The sequence below is a fragment of the Pan troglodytes genome, chromosome 1 (assembly GCF_028858775.2).
Source record: "Pan troglodytes isolate AG18354 chromosome 1, NHGRI_mPanTro3-v2.0_pri, whole genome shotgun sequence".
Taxonomy (NCBI): Eukaryota; Metazoa; Chordata; class Mammalia; order Primates; family Hominidae; genus Pan; species Pan troglodytes.
The window spans coordinates 3,011,021-3,032,397 of record NC_072398.2 but is presented as its reverse complement, the minus strand read 5'-3'; the positions used below and the strand labels follow the sequence as shown (position 1 = coordinate 3,032,397).

The 21,377-nt window shown below is 40.2% G+C and overlaps 1 protein-coding gene and 1 long non-coding RNA gene across 12 annotated transcripts in view; one reads left to right on the top strand and one right to left on the bottom strand.

Annotated features, from left to right (window-relative positions):
- Positions 1 to 21,377, bottom strand: part of SMYD3 (SET and MYND domain containing 3) — a 757,166-nt gene that overhangs the window by 348,614 nt on the left and 387,175 nt on the right. The window contains exon 1 of one of the 11 annotated variants that reach the window (XM_054661014.1): positions 10,113 to 10,609. The exons of the other annotated variants lie outside the window; for them this stretch is intronic. Coding sequence (XP_054516989.1) covers positions 10,113 to 10,217 — 105 coding nt within the window. The 5' untranslated portion in view covers positions 10,218 to 10,609. Of the gene's footprint in view, positions 1 to 10,112; positions 10,610 to 21,377 lie in introns of those variants that run through there. 11 annotated transcript variants of the gene reach the window in all.
- Positions 10,566 to 15,812, top strand: LOC107970782 (uncharacterized). Its single transcript, XR_001713661.3, has 4 exons — positions 10,566 to 10,753; positions 11,112 to 11,928; positions 13,366 to 13,564; positions 15,697 to 15,812. It is a non-coding gene; the product is annotated as an uncharacterized LOC107970782 (long non-coding RNA).

The following is a 21,377-nucleotide window of genomic DNA, read 5'->3' as shown; positions in this document are numbered from 1 at the left end:
CATTAAATTTACCTTCTTGCTTTTCCACCATCCTTAGTTTTGTTGTAGTGTTTTTGTTGCAACCCTGTTCTTCCTTCCTGTGTCTAATTATTTAAAAATTACCACTAAACTGATTTTTATATTTTATTTCCATCAAGATAAAAAAGATACAAATAGATGCCCTCAAAAAAGTTAATGATCAATTGGGTAAAACTATATCTATACCCGCACCCAAAAAGATAGCATAATTCAATGCACACATGCAAATCAAGAACAAGAAAGATGATGGAATTAGCTCCGAAACTACTAATCTTCACATTAACCTGCCTCTTGCATGTCAATAGTTTATTTCAAATATTCGGTCACTGTCAATCTAAGAAAGTCCTAAATCCAAAGCCCTGCGGGAATGACGTGAGTTTCCTGGTGTCCAGCACACGTTGGAAATCCTGCTGTGTGAAGAGGGTTCAGAGAGGCCAAAAGGCACCATTCATGGACTTTAGGAGAAAATATTTTGTATTTTGTGCATTTAGAAAAAGGCCACAATTTGAATGTTTAAATATTTAAAGCCAATAAACAAGGAGCTATTATTTAATTTTTAAAAAATCTTTTTTCAAATTTCCCTGGAATATTTTATTTCATTTACAAAATAAATGTATGAAGATGACAAAATCTTACAACTTTTTTGAGGCTGAGTGACACACTTTATCTATACTGTTCTAAATTTTACATTAACAAAATTATGTTCATCACTTAGAATGTGACATTGTATTTAGAAAGTCAGCTTCCCTTGTCCTATTAAAATGGTATTTAGATTATAAGTATTTTATTATACTCAACTTTTCAAAAACATAATTATTATATAAAGAAAGATATGTGTAGCTATATGTACATATATATACACTCACACACACACATTTGTAATCCTTTCAGGCTTACACATAAACACATGTTAAAATATTGAAAAGCAGTTCCAAAAATAACTAAAATGTCATTTGCCAAACTACTTCTAGGCTATCTCTGGGAATAGTAGAATTTTTGGTCATAAAAGGAACAAAACGTTTCCTATTTTGCTTTTCTCCCACCCTTTTCCAGCCAACCTCTTCTAACCAGTCTCCATCTTTAAATAATGCTAGAGACCTACAATAGTTTTCAACTATCAGATTTAATCTCTTTGGTTGTATCAGACTGATAAGTTGAAAATAAATGGTAATAGCCAGTTTGTGTCAGGCCTATCGGGCAAGTTGTTTCTTCAGAATAATATTCAATTTGATACGTATTTTGAAACAAACATTTACTTTGTTTCATGGCTGGCTGTGAATAAATAGTTCTCTAAGTTCTTAGTGAAGGGACAGCAACATTTGACCATTCTATCTACCCATCTGCTTCTCTGTGGCAACAAACTGATTTCCATGGGACGCTTGACTAAAGCAAGGCTGTCTGTCCAAAAGAAGTAGAACTATGTCCTCAATAGGCAATGGAACAATGACTGAAACTGAGTCCTAGCACTGTCACCAATATCCCGAACAATCAAGCTTCAAACCCAAAAAGGTGCAAATAAAATTTAAGACTAGTTTGGGTTTGGTCCCAATGGGGCTAAGAAAAACTAGTGATTGTTGAACACTGGATTCACTGACAACTGGAGAGAAAAAATTAAAATTCCAACATTATGATGTCAATAATAATTTCATCTGCAGCAACATTCAGGAAGCTGATGAGATGATCCTAACGGGTGATTTAAAGTGAAAGGGAAAAAAAACACCCTTGGCATAATTTAATAAGATCTTCAGACTGAAGCATATTCAAGGGTTTCATGAAAGACCTTCTCATGGCCTTTTAATAGCTCTTTCCAATTCCAATTAACTGGTTAAATGCCAATTCTCATTACCTCATCAGAAATCCAAAGCCAGTCTTTTCTGATTAAATCATTAAATAACTGTTAACAGTACAATGACTAGTAAGTATTTATGGACAGCCCAGCACTGATATGCAGCTTTCAGTTCTCCGTGCCAAAGGAAAAACTGGAGTGGGCGATTTAAAATCATAATAAATTCTATTCATCTTCGGAATGTGCTAGGATATATTTACCTAAAATATTCACTCTTCTTAATTGTTTTACTGGCACTAATACATAGATTGGGAAGACAGGCATGGTGGCTCATGCTGGTAGTCCCAGCTACTTTGGAGGCTGAGGTAAGAGGATCCCTTGAGCCCAGGAGTTCAAGGCCGTGGTGAGCTATGGTTGCGCCATTGCACTCTAGCCTGGTGACAGAGCAAGACTTCAACGCATTAAAACAAAAAAAAGTTTATTGTAGATTAGTATAACCTTTTCATACTCTCAATAGACTGCAGAAATGATGATTAAAAGGGAGTTCATTTTCGTGGAAAAGCCAGGTAGGTAGTGAAGAAATGGGAAAACATGTCAACTGTGACCTGCCGCTGCCTGGCAGCATGACGAGTCAGATGGCCCCACTCAGGAGTCACTCCAAGGCCTGGGGACGTCTCCACTGGGCAATTACCACACCAACAGGCAATGCCTATGTCAACTCATACCAAAGCTCACTTTTTCCACAGATCTGCCTGCAACCCTTGCTTCCCCTCCTCCCTGACTGCTTGCTGACCCTCAGGACTGGACAAACATGGCTCAAGAGACCAGGGTTCTGGTTCCAAGTCCAAGCTTGTCACCATCCTCCCAAGACAGAAGATATTCACCCTCAGAGTTGGAAAAGGTCGGCTCTGCCACGTCCTCTTTCCTTTTGCACTTTTATTTTTTATATTCCTGAGCATCATGGGACAGTGCTCCTCTGAGAAAATGAATGCGACTCTCCAGAGGACGATCCACAGCAAACCCAAAGCCTCCTTTGCTTACAAGTTATAGAAAGATCCCACGAACACTCTATTCTCTATGCAACTTCTTGTCCATGCAGTCTTACCACGGAGGAGGATATTATCATGGAGAAAAACAGGCTTTGACTTAAAAAACAAAATAAAATAAAGCATAATCAACTAAAACTACCATTTAACTTACGCTGTAGGTCACTGCGGCAAAGAAATGATCAAGTTTCAGTATCTTCCAGAAACTAGATATATCGTCATAGCTTGTTTAAATGAATACATCACTAGTAATATGTATTTTTAGGGTTTTTTTTTTTAACAGATTAAGAAGCTTATAATATGTGAAGTTCTGTCCACAGTTACCTGAGATGTTAGGGTTGGTTGAGCTTCAAATAGATACTTCCAATGAGAAGCAGCCAAATATAATTTTTTATGTGAGAAAATAACTGCAATGCTAGTATGACCCTTTATTTTCCTAGGGCTAAAGTCAGAAAACAGAAACAAATATAAAAGTATCACATTCGTGTCAACGGCTTAGTGAAGACAGGACCTTATTATCCTTTAAATGCTGCTTAAAATGCTCCCAGACTCGCCCGTTTATCTGCTCCTCTTCCAGCAGAGTGTCTGGCACAAAATGGCTGTTCCTTCAATCTCTGCCAATCCCCATCCACATCTTTCAACTGGCAGGAATTTCCCTAATTAAATGCTACCTGCAGTATTTTTACCACACTCTCAATCATCACTGTACTTAAAAGCTTAGCTCATAACTGTCTTTTAATACTTTAAAAAATATGGCTTATGTAAATTTTATAAAAATCATTTAATTGTACATTGAAAATGGTATTTTATGGCATGTAAATTATGTTCATATGCAGTTAGGTTCTTGTTCTCAAGTTATTTCATTTTGCTTCTTTTTCTTTAAAATTTATTCAACACAACAGTTCAAGGAATGAAAAGATTCCCTCTTTTTCTTTAACATCTTTTCACTCTTCCCGGTAGGCAAGCGTAAGATAAACATTAAGTGACACATAAATTGCCTCTTTCTGTCTTTTGAGCTCAATGCCCTGAAAGCAGCCCAATCTCCTACCTTTTATGTTTGTTGGTAAATTTAAACTGAAGAATTAAACAGGATGCAGGTGTTTGAAATTCTCTTTGTTCAGCCTACGTAAATACCTCCATTATCCATTTTAACAATCTATTCCTAAATGCTGATGATTCCCAAAGTTCTACCCGGCTTTAATTTCTCCACAGACCTTTGCATCTGAGTACATAACTGCCTGCTAAAGATCTCCAGGCACCTCATATGGTTTCTGGAGCTGAACTCATCATCCTTCTTCCCAGCACGCACAGGCTCTTAGCAATGCTTCCACTATGTACGTAGCTCAAGCTTGAACCTGTGTCACCTCGAACTCCTTGCCTCTCTCCTACTTTCTGACTTGAATCCACCTCAATGTCCTACCAATTTTACTTTCTATTTATTAACTCTTTAGTCTGTCCCCAATATTGCTGCTCTAGTTCAGATTCCAAATATTTCTCACCTGAACCACTGCACCATCTCTCAGCTGTCTCCCTTCTTCTCTACATCTCAGATCCCCTTCTCCATAATGGCCAGCACAATCCCACTGAAACTCCATTTGGTTGGTTACTTCTCCATTAAAGGGTAAACCCTTTAATCGCTGTTCCTCTCTTTCTCACTCAACCACAAATTCTCACATGTCATATAGAACCCAGCCTCTGAGAATCTGGCCCCAGCCATCTCTTCCTCTAAACCCTACAGTCCTTTCTTGGAATGTCTCTCTTGTTTTCACTGGCTAGCACGTTCTCATCTCCTAACAGTATTCTAGGCCAGGCATGGTGGCTCACACCTGTAATCCCAGTGCTTTGGGAGGCTGAGGCAGGAGGATTGCTTGAGGCCATGAGTTGGAGACTGGCCTGGCCAACAAAGTGAGACCTTGGCTCTCAAAAATAATAATAATAATAATAATAATAATAATAATCCTACCTACTCCAGAGGCTGAGGTGGTATTAAACCCAAGTGTTTAAAGCAGCAGTGAGCTATGATCATACAAGTGCACCCCAGTCTGGGTAACAGAAGGGGACCCTGTCTCTATCAAAACAAAAAACAAAAACTATTCTCCTTCATTGACTTTCATGGCCCCACATTCTCAGCAAGATTTGCTAATTTTGCTACGGCTCCTGTGAGCCTACCCACTCCAACCACACTGCTGTATTTAAGTGCCTGTCCTCCACTTTAAAACGTGAGCTACCTGAGGGCAGGATTTATGTCTTGTATTTCTATCCACAACTCATAATACAATGATTCTTACAAGGTAAGCTGTCAATAAATATTGAAGAATGAACAAATGAATATAGGGAGTTCAAACATGAGAACTAAAGGTCTATATCAGAAAACTGTCAGTCAAGATTCTAGCTGTTATAATACAGAAGGCCCCATCACATTCCCCAAGACAAATTTATATTTTCCCACTGTCCTTAATTTTATTTCTTATACTCTCATTCCTGAAATAATGTTGATTATTTTGAGAACAGAATATTAAGGCTATCGAGAGTGATGCTTCTCTCTCCTCTTGGATGCAAAAATTATCTGTATCTTCATCCACAGGAAAACATGTCCCTCCCTGTGATTCAGTTTGTCCATGTAAAAAGAAAAAAAAAAAAAGCTCGTGCTCCTCACCTGGCCCCCCATCTCTTCCCAAACGCCACTCATTCACTTTCACCTCTGAGACAGCCCTCAGATTTATTCCCTCCTCTAAATTCCCAGAGCCACTGCTATAGTTGAGGTCGTTATCATCTCTTATTTAGACTGTTTTGACAACCTCTTAACTAATCTCTCCCCTTCTAGTCTCTCCCTTTCGTAACCCACTCTTTATGCGCCTGGGCTCTAACCAAAACTGATCATGCCTTAAAATCTTCTCATGTGAATAAGAAAAAGCTCAAAATTATTAGTGTGAAAATCAAAGCCTTATGCTGTCTTGCTTCATTCTACCTTTCTAACCTCACCTCCCTGGGTGCATTCTAGAACCCACCCATCTGCTGATCACTTCTCAGCAGGTGCTGTGTGCCACCTCTCCTCATTTGTGCTCATGCTTTTTTCCTTTGACTTTATCCCTCTGTCACCCTGAAAACTCCCTACTCATCCTTGAAGAAAACCTTGTTCAGATGGGCCATTCTTCTATAAAACCTTTCAACCTGCCCAATTACAAATCATGACTCTTTTCAGGGTTTCTGTAGCATTTATCTTATACGCCTGGTATGGAACACAAACTATTAGTTCTAGCTCCACTCTAAAATGGGAGCTCCTTTGAAAGAAAAGTCTATGAATTACACATCTTCGAATATTCACTGGCTGAGATAAGGCAAGAACAAGTCTTACCACTGAATTTTCAGGAGCACCTAACAAAGCTCCAAGATGGAGATAAATTTGTGGAATAAAAGAATCACCCACTTGTAAGAGCGAATATGCAGAATTGGGTAAATGAGTTAACATAAAATACTTTGAAAACATAAATATGTCCAAAATGATTTAAACATTTACTGTGAAACATCCCTGGTATACAAAGACTAGAACGGTGCTACTCAGAGCATGCTGTTCACCAGAGACTGTGGTGGGCCCACTGTGAAATAAGACACAAAATAAAAAGAATAAGTATTTAGAAATGTCTACAGCAATGTGATACGGCTGATCCATCGAAATGCAGGCTGAGTGGGCTCGTCTCCTGGGAGAAGGTACTGGCTGGTTCGGGTCTTGTCGAACTTGTGTATAAAAGTGACACATGGGGCAAGAGCTGCAGGCTGGTCATGCTGCAATAGGACGATGTTCGTCTGAGACAGACTGGAAATGGGGGGGGAAAATAACACAAGCCTTTCGCGAGATACTTTAAAAAGCAAAGGGAGTAAAATAAGAAACTCCAGTGTACCAGAACCAATTTCCTCATATTTACCTTCCATATTCGCTTGAGATCTTTCCTCCCCATGATAAAAAAAAATTATAGATACAGTTGAAACCACCTCTATGTCCTTCCCCAACCCTTGTGTTCCCCCTCCTGCTCCTATATCATTTTTTAAATAGGCTACCGTCAAAGGAAAAGCAGAGCTGGATAGCAGAGCGATGAAAATATTTTTTATCAGGACTACAGCAAGAGGGGGAAAGAGATCTCAGTCAAGACCCCAGGCTGAATCCAAACACAGCATCGGCAAGTGGGAATTTATAGCCAAAGAGGAGGGTGGCAGTTGGTGAATGAAAAATTATTAAGAGGCAAAATCACAAGTAAGAGGACATTCTGGCCACACCATCCTAACAGGATTCTTGCCGAAGACAGGCCAAGACGATGAGACATCATCCAATGGGGGATGAGGAAGCCAATCAGACACTGAGACTGATCAGATATGAAGGACTGGGGTTCTGGCTAAATTGACTTAGCAGGGTCCTTGCTAAAATGCACACAGATGGGCCCTGGTGGGGACAGAGTTCAGGAACCTGACTAAAGTTTAGAAAAGCAAAGAATCTTTGTCAGCACCAAATCCCGTTTAGGAGGATGAAATTTTCCTGTTGAGGATTAGGGTCATGTTTTATTTCACCAAAAAAAAAACACTAAAAATGAACAATGATCAATGTCATTGTACAGACTCTAGTCTGCTAAATATTATGTGGAAAGGTGCTATGCCCCCTTGTCTGTGACCCTTCAGCCCCAACTCATACAACTCAACTCCTGAACTCCAAGTGAAAGGCCCTCTGCTGCCCCAACCTGCAGAGGGAGAAACACCTTACTGAAATGTCTACAATTTGGAAAGAAAGACTAAAGAGCATGTTGTATGGCTGTAGAAAGAATAACACAGACAACGGATTTATTGCTAATAAAACAGACTAAGAACAATGGGCTGATGAGACTTAACTAAAAAGATGTTTATTCCAATGTTAGAGGTTACCTCAGAGAAGACACACAGAGAAAAGAAATGCCCGAAATGCCAGGTGGAAAGTAATGGGCTTTCCACGGTTAATCAAATGGGCACTGCCATGCCAACGTGCCCCCTGAAATTCAAACCCTCTATTTTTGCATGGCTGCCAACTCATTTCCAAAACATCCACTGCTAATCAAACTTGTTTGGCTGCCTCCTTATCGAAACTTTACAAAACTTTAATTTCAGCCTCATGAGCCCTGCAGCTGTAAATTAATTGAATGAAATTGACAAACATTATGCAGTGAGATAAAGCACTTTCAAAGTCTTTTCCCTATTCAGTTGACTTAGCTGCCCAGCATGCCAGTTTTGCTTGACATGAGTTCAGAATCCCTGGAAACCTTCCTAATCCTACTCTCTAGGCCTTGTGCCTATTCATGGAACCATGTTAACCCATATCCGGAAAATTAATAAACCTCGGATGGGTTTAAGCACTCAAAATACTCCTGATACTTCTTGCCATTCATTACATTGTAGACATCCTTTGCAACAGGAGAATCCTCCTCAAAAGACCACGAGGGCAGCAGATAAAATCCCTGCGGTTATAAGCATACAACAAAATGTCTCATTTAAGATTACTGCAGTCTGAAGCCAGGAATTAAATTTGCTGAAGGTGCAGTCACTTATGCCTCAGTTAAATAAAGATAGTCCCAAAACTGATTTCTGAACTTACCCATTTCTCAAAGGGAGTGCAAAATTATCATGATTTTTAAACAGCAAGGCGAGTAAACTGATCGCCTCTGTATCTGCCAACTGAACAAATGAGTCAGCTAATCAGTGGTTACATACATCACACTGACAGAGAGGAGAGAGAAGACCATTAACTTTCTGAAATGAAAAGTCCTAATATACTGAGGTGCCACAAGTCACTTAGGATTTCCGTGGTTATGAAAGAAGAATTGAAACGTCTCTTCCCTCTGGTGGGTTTTCACAGCACAACTGCCACAGCTTCCAACTGAGGTCTAGTCTCTGACCTTCCCTCTTCATCAATGTTATCAGCATCTGGAAGCCCTCTGGCCTATGTGGAGCCATGGGGACAATGGAGGCAGTTTCAAAGCTTCTGTCTTATGACAGAAAACCTGGGTGTAAAACAACCTCTGATATGAACTACTAAGGGACTTGTATAGGTTCCTTAAACTCTCCGAACACTGTTCTCAACAGCAAAGTGAGGAGAAAAACAGCTCTCGAGTAGGGTTGGTATGAACGTGAAAAAAGAGAAAGTAATACAAGAGTTGGGCATATAATAGGCTCTTAAAAAGAATTCTGAAGGCCGGGCGCGATGGCTCACGCCTGTAATCCCAGTACTTTTGGAGGCCGAGGTGGGCGGATCATGAGGTCAGGAGATCGAGACCACGGTGAAACCCCGTCTCTACTAAAAATACAAAAAATTAGCCGGGCGTGGTGGTGGGCGCCTGTAGTCCCAGCTACTCGGGAGGCTGAGGCAGGAGAATGGCGTGAACCCAGGAGGCGGAGCTTGCAGTGAGCCAAGATTGCGCCACTGCACTCCAGCCTGGGTGACAGAGCAAGATTCCATCCAAAAAAAGAAAAAAAAAAAAGAATTTTGAAATGGAAATGTATCTATTTTTCCTTTCTTTAGAAAACAGAAAATGAAGCCAACATATCTCATCACAGATTGCTCTTTAAATATGCGACCTTATACCAAAAGCAGACAAGTTCACAAAGAGATTATTTTTATAATTTAATCACAGAAAAGACTAGACTATCAGGTAGTTGGTGGCTACAGAAGTGACTGCTCCCCACTCAAGCAAGGAATGGACAGAATAAGTCCTTGAAATAAATGCTCAGGTCTTCCCTTAGTAATTCTGGACAGTGGGGAAATTAGCTCATTCAAACAAAGTTTATTAAATAAATAAAATCCCAGCACTTGTCTCTTTAGACAAAAACCACATGGAAACAATACAAAAGATTGCTAATGCTTTGGCGAATGAATCACTCTTCCAAATGCCATTTACAAAAGCCCACCAGACCTCCAGCTGTGCTGATGCCATGGGAACCCCTAGGGCAATTATAAGTGGATTTAACTCAAGACCAGAAAACAGGAGTAATTTTTAAAGACCCAAAAACTTCCAAATAAATAAATCTGGAAAGGAATTACTGTTTACACCACAGAGCCACAGGTTCAAATAGCCAAACTTAAAGAAGAAAAAACACACATGTATATATCTACTTCATCATGTAATCTCTGAACAATAAGAACTTTATTGAGTTGTCACTAAGGAAAGAGCAAAATCTAAGATAGTAGTTTCTGGAAAATGAAAGTCCAGAGAAACTTGGCCATAAAATGAAAATTATAACGGACTTACAGAGCTGGTCTTCTTTGGGTTAAGAGACAAAGGTCTTCTTGTGCAGAGGAAGAATTCAAAAGAGGAATTCTTAAGTAGATGGCTGATGCATCCACGTCTAAACATCCAAAATCTACCAAGCACCTACTACATAACTAAGCCCTGTGTCAGAAGCTGTGGAACAAGAAGAACCACTAAAACTTATCTCTGACCTCAAGAAGTTTATAGTTCAGGGAAGTGACTGACAATCATAATACAGAGGCATAAGGGCTATCCAAATAGGGTCACGGGTTACGCTATGAATACAGGTATCACATCAGAAAATTACCGTACTTAAAATCTCAGCAAAGAGATTATACCCTCACACAATTAATGTTATCAACATCCATCCAGTCTCTCAAGCTCACCCTCTTCAACAATCTTTGCTTTACTGAGTTCCGGGTGGACTATTTAAATATCATATAAATTGATTCTGACATCACAATCACTGCCTGCTTCCTAAAACTTGCCCTCCACCGTCTATTATAAATGCTTTCCAATCAGTGCTCCCATTCTTCATTCTATTCACCACTTAGTTACTAGAATGTTTTTCTCAACTATGAATCTGACTTCACTCCCTTTCCTGAAAACCTCCTGTAGTTCCTGTTGTGTACGGGATAAAGGTCAGACAACTTAGTATAGCCCAGCTCAGTCCAGCTAGCAAAGCAAATACTAGCTTTATTCCCTGCAAGCAACGTAAGACAAAGACAACCACACTAAACTCAGTATTAGCAGCCCACCATCCTCCCTGAGGCCTCCACTGCTTTGCACACACTCTTCTCTTTCTCAGAAGGTCCTTTCCCCTCCTCCTGTTGGTGCAGCCAATTCTTTCTCTTCCTTCTAATGCACCATCTTCTGTGTAGTCTTCTTTGACACTAGGTAGGGTTACATCTTTGCTCTGTGTTTCTATAACACTCTTCATATGCCATGGAACTGCATTCGTTATATTGGTATAATTTTATTTGTCTTTTTTCTTCCTAGACTGTGAGCTCCTGGAGTTCAGGGACCATTTCTTAATCATCTTCCAGAACCTATCACAATGAATGACACGAAGAATATATTTGATAAAAATCTGATGAATGAACCACTCTAAATGCAACTCTAATAAAGAAAATTGCTGCCTATTCAGTTGGAACTGTACCATGTTACAAACGTAAAATTATGTATAGTCTGATAAAGAAATACTGTAATAGCCTTGGAAACAGCTCACATACAATTTTTTTTATAAATGGATTCATTACCATATAACTGGACCAGCTTACTGAAGAGTAGCCCTACAGTAGTCACTTTGCAGTTTGCAATTCATTTGAGGTTCAAAGCTAGCTCAAGGGAAAACAACATTAGTATTAACAAACTTATTTTTAAGCTTAAGGTCAGAATTTAAGGGAAAATAAATAAATATAATATGTTCTAAGAATCCAAAGGAATTTTAAAAAATTGCCCCCTGCAGCTGTAATTTCTGCATGGATGAGAAAACCTTAATTGCTTGCTGGCTTCCAAGAAAGCCATTAACCTGCATTTAAAAATTCAGCTTTCATCAAGAACAACCTCACACATCCAGCTCTCATGGAAAAAGGAATAGAAGCCTCTGACCTAGTTTTCAATTATTACCAAACTACTGATAATTGATCTCCTGGTCTCCAGGTTTGTTTGTTTTACTAAAATAAATTCCCTCTGGAGCTGCAGGTGCTTACCATGGGGCTGCGCAGGTGGAAAGCAGCCCAGTCTTACTATGAGGATGTCCGTTTGCCATCTGGGAACAAGGAGGAAGAAGCAGAGACCTGGGCAAGACCTCAGAGTAAGTGTCCTTTTTGGCGGCTCCCAGGGGTCCCCATCATGTGTTATAGGAAGGCAGAATTATTTGAGATAAGGATAGGAGCTGAAATAAGCAGTGCTAATACTGGTTAAAAGTTGGTGTTTCAGCTGCAGTCACAACAGATAATGTCTCTTCAGTTATATTTCCAAGTTATTTCTCATTTGGCAATGTACACTTACACCAAAACTGGGAAACTCTCAGAAGTGGCAGACCTTGGCAACAAGTGAATGGAAACTGTGAATTACAGTACATGCCACTGAGTAAAGGTTGCACATCTAGAAACCAGAAATCAGGTTCTGTCTTGGCTCAGCGTCTAACTAGATGTGTGGTCTTAGACAAGTCATTTAACCATTGGGGATTCAGTCTCTTCATCTGTAAAGAGTTCATTTAGATGATCTCTTAAGTCCCTAAGGTCCCCATTGTTAGGTCCAGGGTCACGTTCCAGCCCATGCTGAGGCCGGAAGGGAGTGGGTAGATGAATGGCAGACAGCTGAAAGAACACTCAGGGGGCTACAGGTAGATGAAATACAATTTTATTCAGCAGCTCTCTTACACTGTGTGTCTCGGCTGCTTGTTCCAGCCACTCCCAAGCACAGATCTCTGCTGGCTCTCTCTCCCTTTGGGGTCAACAGCTTAACTCTTTCCCTCTGAGCGCAAGCAAGCTGAGCTGTGTCCTGGCTCCCCGCTGCAAGACAGACAGATCTGCCGCTCTCTCTCTTTCTTTGGGTGCAAGCACGCCTGCACAGTGTCACCAGGGCAATTATACCTTTTAAAGACAACAGTGGCAAAGAGCCAAGTGATGGCCCTCCCATGTTATGGCTACATAGCTGTTTACATTACACATGGAGTTGCGCGCCTGCGCTACAGACTTGCTGAGTCACCCGGGATGTTTACCTCAGCCCATCCTGCCTGGCTGCAGTGCAGCCATGTTCCTTACACCTACCAATTTAAAAGTACTGTAATTCCATTTTAAGGGTTCTAAACCATGAACCATGTTCATGGTTTAGGATTTTAGATACTTCTCATTTGAACTTAGGAGCGAACTCTGCATTAGGACATTTCTCCTTTCATTGTCCATAAGATAACTCACCAAATCCTTGCGCAAAGAGAAACAAATATAAACTACATAAGAAATGACAGGTGAGCCTTACCAAGGACCCTGACCCATGCATAACATCTCAGTATAGCATATATATATATAGTATATGATAGAAACATGCCGTGGGCTTTCATACCCTCTACAATAGTTAATTATAAGTTTCATCCCCCAAAGAAGGCAACTTACATACTTAAGTTTTTCTAAATAGAATCCAGGTGCTTTCACCAGTGATGCTCTCCAAGGGATCCCATCATAGTAATCAGTCTAGCCAGTGCCAACTTCAGTTCTACTAAATTTAATGCCCTCTTATTTTGACTCAGGAATAAATTATCTCAATGGCTACTCACATGGTCCAGCATAGCAGAAAAAAAAGCCACACTGAGCAAGCAGTGGTCCTTTCCATGCTACACAAGCAAGAAATGCCTATAAAGACAGACTTGAGTGCAGTCTAAAGAATCTTTTGCTTTGCCTTAACACTCTACTTCTGGATATCCTTGCTCAAAAAGAAGTCTACTCAAGGTGTGTATCTTTCCTCTTTATAAGCCCTCTGGCCTCAGGAAGACTGGTTTCATTCATGTGGTCATGTTTTTGCACAGCTTAAGATTAAACTGTATGATCCTTCCTTCTGGGTTCCTACAAGGGCATTCCAAAGTCCCCTCAAATAACCAAAACGGTGCACATCCCCTTTGCGTCCCACAGCAGTCTGCTAGTTTATGTAATACCATGACAGCTATCTGGAGTGGAACAGTGACACTGCTTTTTCCCAGACTACTTCACCATGTGAGGTAAACGGTAGAGGCAGCAATAGGTCTGTTCAGTCTATGGCTAATACAAGACCTTGCTTATGATAGACTTCAAGAGCTGCTTATTAGCCAGCTGTTAATTCATACAAACTGCACAGAAATTCATTCTGGAGCAATATTATTTGTTTCACATTATACTTAACCTTGAAAAGGTTAGTTTTTCAATGGGGGATGATTATCCTGGATAGATGCATACCCCCTACAAACATGAAACTGGCAAGTTCACTAAAGATTTCTCAAGAGCCACCAAGCTAGCAAAAGTCGCAACCAAATAATATTATATACTCTTCATGCTGAAGTCTTCAGTTCACAGAATGACTGACTTATTTTCAAAAGAGGAAGGCTGTGTTGCATATGGTAACTCTCTCCAAATCTATACTTACGAGCTAATTCTTCAAAAGGTAAGATCAGTTACCACACAGAAGGAGAAGCCATCCATTTTCTTGAAGCTGTCAAAATTTGAGCTGTCTCCCATAGGATTTCCACTGACAGTTAACGAAAAAAATCAGTATCTGTCAATTATGGAAGAAATTTAAAAGTGGTAAAATGTTCTTATAAATCGATGTTAAAATTTTGGTATAATTATTGTATACTTGGATTACTTTATTTGCTCTCCTCCAAATCATTTCTTTACTAAAGTTCCCTAAGTTAGCTTAATAATGAAGTTTTCTTAAGGAGAAATCTGTTGGTTATACACATAAATTGCTAACAAAAAAGGGATCAGAGCTAAATGGATCCAATTTTTCCTCCTTCATATGCTATAATACCAGGCTACTGCAGAATTTACACTGTGAATAATGTGTATTTTGAAAACCCAAGCTTAGAATAGTAGTATTTTGTTTCACTATCAAAAGACAAAGCAAAAAAATAAAAAATAGGCTACACTAATGTACTTGTAAAAATATACTTGGAAAAGAAACGAAACTATTTCATTTAATGCTGTCTTATAGAACAGAAATGCCAATATATTTCTACAGAAATAATTCAGCATCTTGAAGTATAAGTAAAAACACTAATGAAGACCAAATTTTTAGAGTTATTTCATACAAATAGAATAAATTTAGGTGGGGCACAGTGGCTCACGCCTGTAATCCCAGCACTTTGGGAGGCTGTGGCAGGCGGATCATGAGGCCAGGAGTTCGAGACCAGCCTGGCCAACATGGTGAAACCCCAACTCTACTAAAAATACAAAAAAGTTAGCCAGGTGTGGTGGTATGAGCCTGTAATCTCAGATACTCAGGAGGCCGAGGCAGGAGAATTGCTTGAACCCAGGAGGCGGAGCTTGCAGTGAGCCGAGATCACGCCACTGCCCTCCAGCCTGGGCAACAGAGTAAGACTCTGTCTCAATAAATAAATAAATAAATAAATAAATAAATAAATAAATAAATAAAATTTAATAAAAAGAGACTACCCATTGTTTCCACTAGAACTGCTGCCAAGGGAAATATACCTTTTAAGGATCAAGGCTTAGAATTGCTTTTCGCTTATTAGAATAAAATCTATCAGCAATCTGAAGAAATACATAAACAATCAGCAAATTCTAGTTAGATGGCTACAAACTAGGTAAATTACTAAAATGTGCCACATGAAGATAAAGTTAGTCTTGGTAAGAACAAAGGTTTAAAATAATTTTTGCTCTTAGATGTTTGCTGACAGATAAAATAGAGAACTTCATTTTCACCAAGTAACGCGAAGTATAAAAAGGCATCAGTATAGTGCTGTGCTGCTTTTGTTAAAATGGTACAAGGAGGAAAAGAGAGTATCTTCTAAAGTCCTTGAATGGGAAAGCCGTAGTTTATCACGTCCTATTATCACTTTCTGTTTACATAGCATTTGTTTCTCCCACAGACAGGGAGGTTCCTGTGGACAGAAACATCTGCTTCCTGCTTATCCTGTATCTCAGCATCTGAATGGTCATGACTGGAACACAGGCAGACTTCAGAAATAAATACATAAATATCTCATACTCCTCGAATCTTTTAGAAAAAGAGTGTGGGTAACAATAAACGTATCTGCTGAGAAATGACCACCTCACTCTACTCTTCTGCAGACTTCCCATTCTGTGCTGAGTCACCCTCAGTAGGCCTAAGTGTGACCATCCTCTTAGCACTCCCTGTAAACCTATTTAGGAATCCGCGAAAGAAAGAGAAGACCACCAGGCAGACTGGTGATGATATTTCTTGGGGAGGCTGTGCAGTTTTTCATAGTGAAGCCTACAACTTAGATTTTCAGCACTAATAGAACCCCATTATCAGGAGGAGAGAAAAGCACTAATTTCAGATGGGCTCTGACCGGGGACAGTTTTAAGAATTTATAGAGAGACACTTCCGTGTCCAGCCAGGATGTAATCATGGAAATTGGATTTACCTTCCCATCCATGTGTAACACCAACATCCAGTGGTTTTCATGATACTGAACAAAGGCAGCAATCACTGAGAGACTGGGAAATAAACAAAAGGACTGCCCCAATTTATTAAGAAAGCTTCCAGACCACAGTGAAGGTAGGTAGTGTGGAGTCCTGACAAGGTAAGTTAGCACCAACAAGGAAGAGGCCAGCCCGCGATGGGGGAGAACACTTGTTCGGAGAGACAGCTAATCACAAACAACCTGCTGTACAACATCCGGTTCCCAAATACCTTGCTCTGCATATACCCCAGCAGCACAATCCTCTCTGCACATAACCCCTCCAGCATGGCCCCAGAAAACTTCCTTTCAGCCCCTGCCTCTTGGCAGACAGTCTCTTCTCTGCTGTGCCGGCCATTGCTTCCTGGTAATGTAATTCCCCGCTAATAAACTTGTTCTCGTTTTTGTTGTTGTTGTTTTGAGATGAAGTTTCACTCTGTCGCCAGGCTGGAGTGCTGTGGTGTGATCTCAGCTCACTGCAACCTCTGCCTACCAGGTTCAAGCAAATCTTGTGCCTCAGTTTCCCGAGGAGCTTGGGATTACAGGTGTATGCCACCACGCCCGGCTAATTTTTGTATTTTTAGTAGAGACGGGGTTTCACCATGTTGGCCAGGCTGGTCTCGATCTCTTGACCTCGTGATCTACCCACCTCGGCCTCCCAAAGTACTAGGATTACAGGCGTGAGCCACCGCACCTGGCCTAAACTTGGTTTTAACTCACATCTGTTTCAGTAAATTATTTTACTTCCCGTGAAGCCAGCCTTAGCCAGTCACGCTCACAACAAGTAGAAGCCAGGTGGAGCCTGAAGGAGGCCATGAGTTAAGGTGACAAAGTTGAGAGTATAGGGAGACCAAAAAAGGCTAGAGTTTACAGGACAGAATACCAGAGAGGAAAGAAGTGTACAGGGAGAGAAATCAACAAATCTGCAGAAGGTCAGCCTTAAATATTCCACGGAGTACTAATCAGCCCATGCACATGAACACACTGCCTGAAGCTGAGACAGGACCAGCTGAAAGAGTTAGAGGTAACAGTAGCGGGTGCTCAAATAAGACCACGAATAGTGCCTGCTCCCATCAACCAGAGTAGAAAACCTCAAGGTTCAAGGGGTATTGAATAGAAGACCCAAAGAGCCTTGCCTCAGTGACTTGCCCTACACTAAATACTGCTCTGGTCCCACCTAAGAAAGGTTAAAAGCAAGACCCCTTCCCCTACATACACTAAATAAAACTGTTTCCAAATAACTTTACTGTGTTACAGGGGGAAAAAAAGCTCAAGAATAATTTGAGGGATACAAAAATAGCTAGTACCCAAAAAGATAAAATAACAACATCTGGCATTCAGTCAAAAGTTACAGCTTCAAGAGGACAAATACACGTGCAGGGAAAAAGCAGCATGGTTTCACTGGACGGCAGTGCATTTTCACTGGACAGTTGTCCCCAGTGTCATAGATGAGGTCACTGATGACAGAAAAGAAAAACGTTTCTTGAAGAAATCAGACATATTACTTTTATACAACTAGTGCTCATCAAATAACAACTACCATACAGAGAGAGAAAGAGATGACTAGCACTGGAAAGAGATAATAGATGAGCCACTGAGTACTTTCAATAAGAATTAATTGTAATCATGGCCAGGCGTGGTGGCTCACACCTGTAATCCCAGCACTTCGGGAGGCCAAGGCGGGCAGATCACCTGAGGTCAGGAGTTTGAGATCAGCCTGGCCAACATGGTGAAACCCCATCTCTACTAAAAATACAAAAATTAGCTGGGCGTGCTGGCACATGCCTGTAATCCCAAGCTACTCGGGAGGCTGAGGTACAAGAATCGCTTGAACCTGGGAGGCAGAGGTTGCAGTGAGCCGAGATCATACCACTGCGCTCCAGCCTGGGCGACAAGGGCGAAACTCTGTCTAAAAAAGAAAAAAAGAATTAACTGTAATCCTATACCTCAAGCACCCTGAGATGGACACACACACACACACACACACACACACACACACACTTTCTGCTAAATACTGTACCATGCTATAAATCCTAACCAGTAGAGTACAGCTAACACTTCACTTCTCACTTTGTAAATCACATTGAGGAGGTTTCTTTCACAGCTTATCTTATAAAATGGGGCTATAACAAGTCAATAGATTAAATTTATCAAAATATAATGGATTTGGAACAGAACTGCAGCTGTATCTTCACTGGCTCTCCTGCAGAGGAAGATACCATATAACTCAATGACTCCTTTTTTTAACTTGTAAGTCAGTGAAAAGAGGCACTAGTTTCCTGTTAACCACTAAACATTGTCCATTATCTTAAACATAGAATACATCAAAACACCTGATAGGTTTTCAGTGAGAAGCCCTCAGCTATGCTATCTTACTGTCCTGAATCACAGGAAAAGAAATATAGAATATTAATGAGAAATAGAACAGCTTTCATACATAGCACATATAACTAGTTAGCCAGGCCCATCAACATGACTTGGCCATCATTTACAGAAAAATAGTATTGCTTTAATTAATTACCACATTTTCCAAGGTTAAGGGCATGAAACCAATCAGTCAGCTTAAACCTTGTTCCTTTCAACAAACGGGAAAATTTTCACAGGCAATACTTTAAAAATAAAATTAAAAAATTAGACTGCTAACTGACTCCAAAACCAAAATTCAGTCAAAAGGCATTAACTCCCCTGAATTTTAACAAGAAATGAAATGGTTTTCCTTAAAAACTCTTACTCCAGTGGATAAATTATAAATATTAGAATGAACTGCAAAAACCCACTAGAGCATCTGCTTTTCTATAAACACATAGAATGTCTACTGGAAAACAAGCCCCACTGAAAGCTGTACTGAATTACAAATAATCCACCCTACACTTGCTTGTCAGATCTTAGAACAAAACACACAAATATATCCACTTCGCAGTATCTGTATAAATGGACAAGTAGAAATCCGAATCATGTTATCTGAAAATGTTTTGCAATCATTTTTAGAATTTAATAAATAAAAGATAGGACTTTCCACTTTCATTTCCTCGTAGTGTATTTACATTGCACAGCACCTTCCGTTAGAAGGAACCAACACGGATGTGGGCTTTCCAGTTGGTTTCTCTGCTGCCCCCTTCTGCTTCAACAAAACACAGTAGGCAGGCAACCCAGATGCCAAAAATACCTCTCGAAGCCAGGTTTCGCAGAATAAACAAATCCAGGATGACTGATTATCTCATTTTTTAAAAGCATTTTCATATTACAATTGAAATTATTTCACGTGCTTTCTGAAATCTGATCCAGGTGTCTGGTTATACAAACTCAGTAATGACAAGGCAAGGTTTCCCTCCCACTCCTGACCCCAGTGCTCGCTCTTGCGCACTCTCTCTCTCTCTCTCTCCCTTAAACTTAGAAACCCACTATGTCATGCAGGCAGCCAGAAACTTCAAGAACCTTTTTTATTTCAAGTTCCGGGGCACATGTGCAGGATGTGCAGGTTTGTTACATAGGTAAACGTGTGCCATGGTGGTTTGCTGCGCCTATCAACCCAAGAATCTTTTATAGTAAAAACATAACTACTTTAAAAACTTGGTTCTTTCATTTCCGAAAAACAGTAGAATAACATTATTTCTTTGCATTGGTCAAATTACATCTTCTTTCTGTGACAGAATTTCTTTCTGCTAGGAACTTACGAGCTAATAGTTACAATATCACGATCATCACACATAGTACAAATAGTATAGGTCCTAGGAGGCAAAGACCAATAACTGTGTGATGCTGATAATGAACTTTTAAAGGTAAGGGACTACACAAACAATAGTGATTCCGAAAATGCTCAGAATATATACTGAGCAAAATTCTCTGCAACGAGGTATATAAACCTGAAGTGCTAAAAAATTTCACAAATAATTATTTTAAATACACACTAAAGGATAAATTTAAGGTAAAAACAGTAGCTGACTTTTAGTTTATTTTTCCAGAACTCAAATGTTAGGCCAAAAAAGTCAAAGCAGAAAACATCATAAATGATACCTTTAAGGTTATTCAAAGAGTGGGAAATATTTTTAAAGCAGGTGAGATTTTTCCAAGCAGAAAGTGCACCAAATACTGAAATCACGGAAGACAGAACTCAACTCCATTCCTCACCTCAAATGCACCGAAGACCCTTAGAGACACCCTAGAAGCCTCCATTAAATCCCATCAGGAAGTTGCATGTGCAGGTATCATGTGCAATATGGTGCACCTGCACCCCAATGATCCATATGCCTCAAGCTAGAACCATCACTGACCCTTACTCAAGAATGTCAGCGATGGGAAACATTAAACGCACAAACTGTGGCGTGTTCGTTTCTGCTGGTTTCATACCCTTTCCAACAAATCCTCCATCCTCTGCCAGGGAAATCTTTGTAAATCAACATCTGCTGAGACACCTCCAGGTGATGGAAAATGCCAGCTAGTCTGAAATACCCATTCTCCCTTCTTCCTTGAGACTCCCAATTTTTTTTTAAATGTGTGCTAAAGAGAAGTGTTGTATGAAACTTCACCAGAACTTAAACTTAAAAGGTATGAGGCATGTGCCTTTTTTGGCTCTTCTGCCTTTCTTTCTCAATGCAGGGGTAATGGCTGGAGCTCCAGCAGCCACCTTGAACCGTGCAGGACCTTAAGGATGAAAGTCAGGTGCAGCACAACCAAAAGAAAGATTGACATCTGAGGACCTTTTAAAGATGCTTCTCTAGACTTGGAACACTTCCCTCTAGACGTCATTTATTTTTATTTTTAATTTTATTATTTTTTTAGAGACAAGGTCTCACTCTGTTGCCCAGGCTAGAGAGCAGTAGCACAATCATAGCTCACTGCAGCCTCAAAATCCAGGGCTAAAGCCATCCTCTCGCCTCAGCTTTCCAAGTAGCTAAGACTACAAACGCATGCCACCATGCTTGGCTAAATTTTTTTTTTATTTTTGGAAGTTGGTCTCAAACTCCCGGCCTCAAGCTATCCTTCCACCTTGGCCTCCTAAAGTGCTGGATTACAGGCATGAGCCACCATACCCAGCCAAGACTTCTCTTATATGAGAGTATAAACTGTTGTATCTTTCTGCCACTGCAGTTGGGTCTCTGTCTTGCAGCTAAGTCCAAGCTGTAACT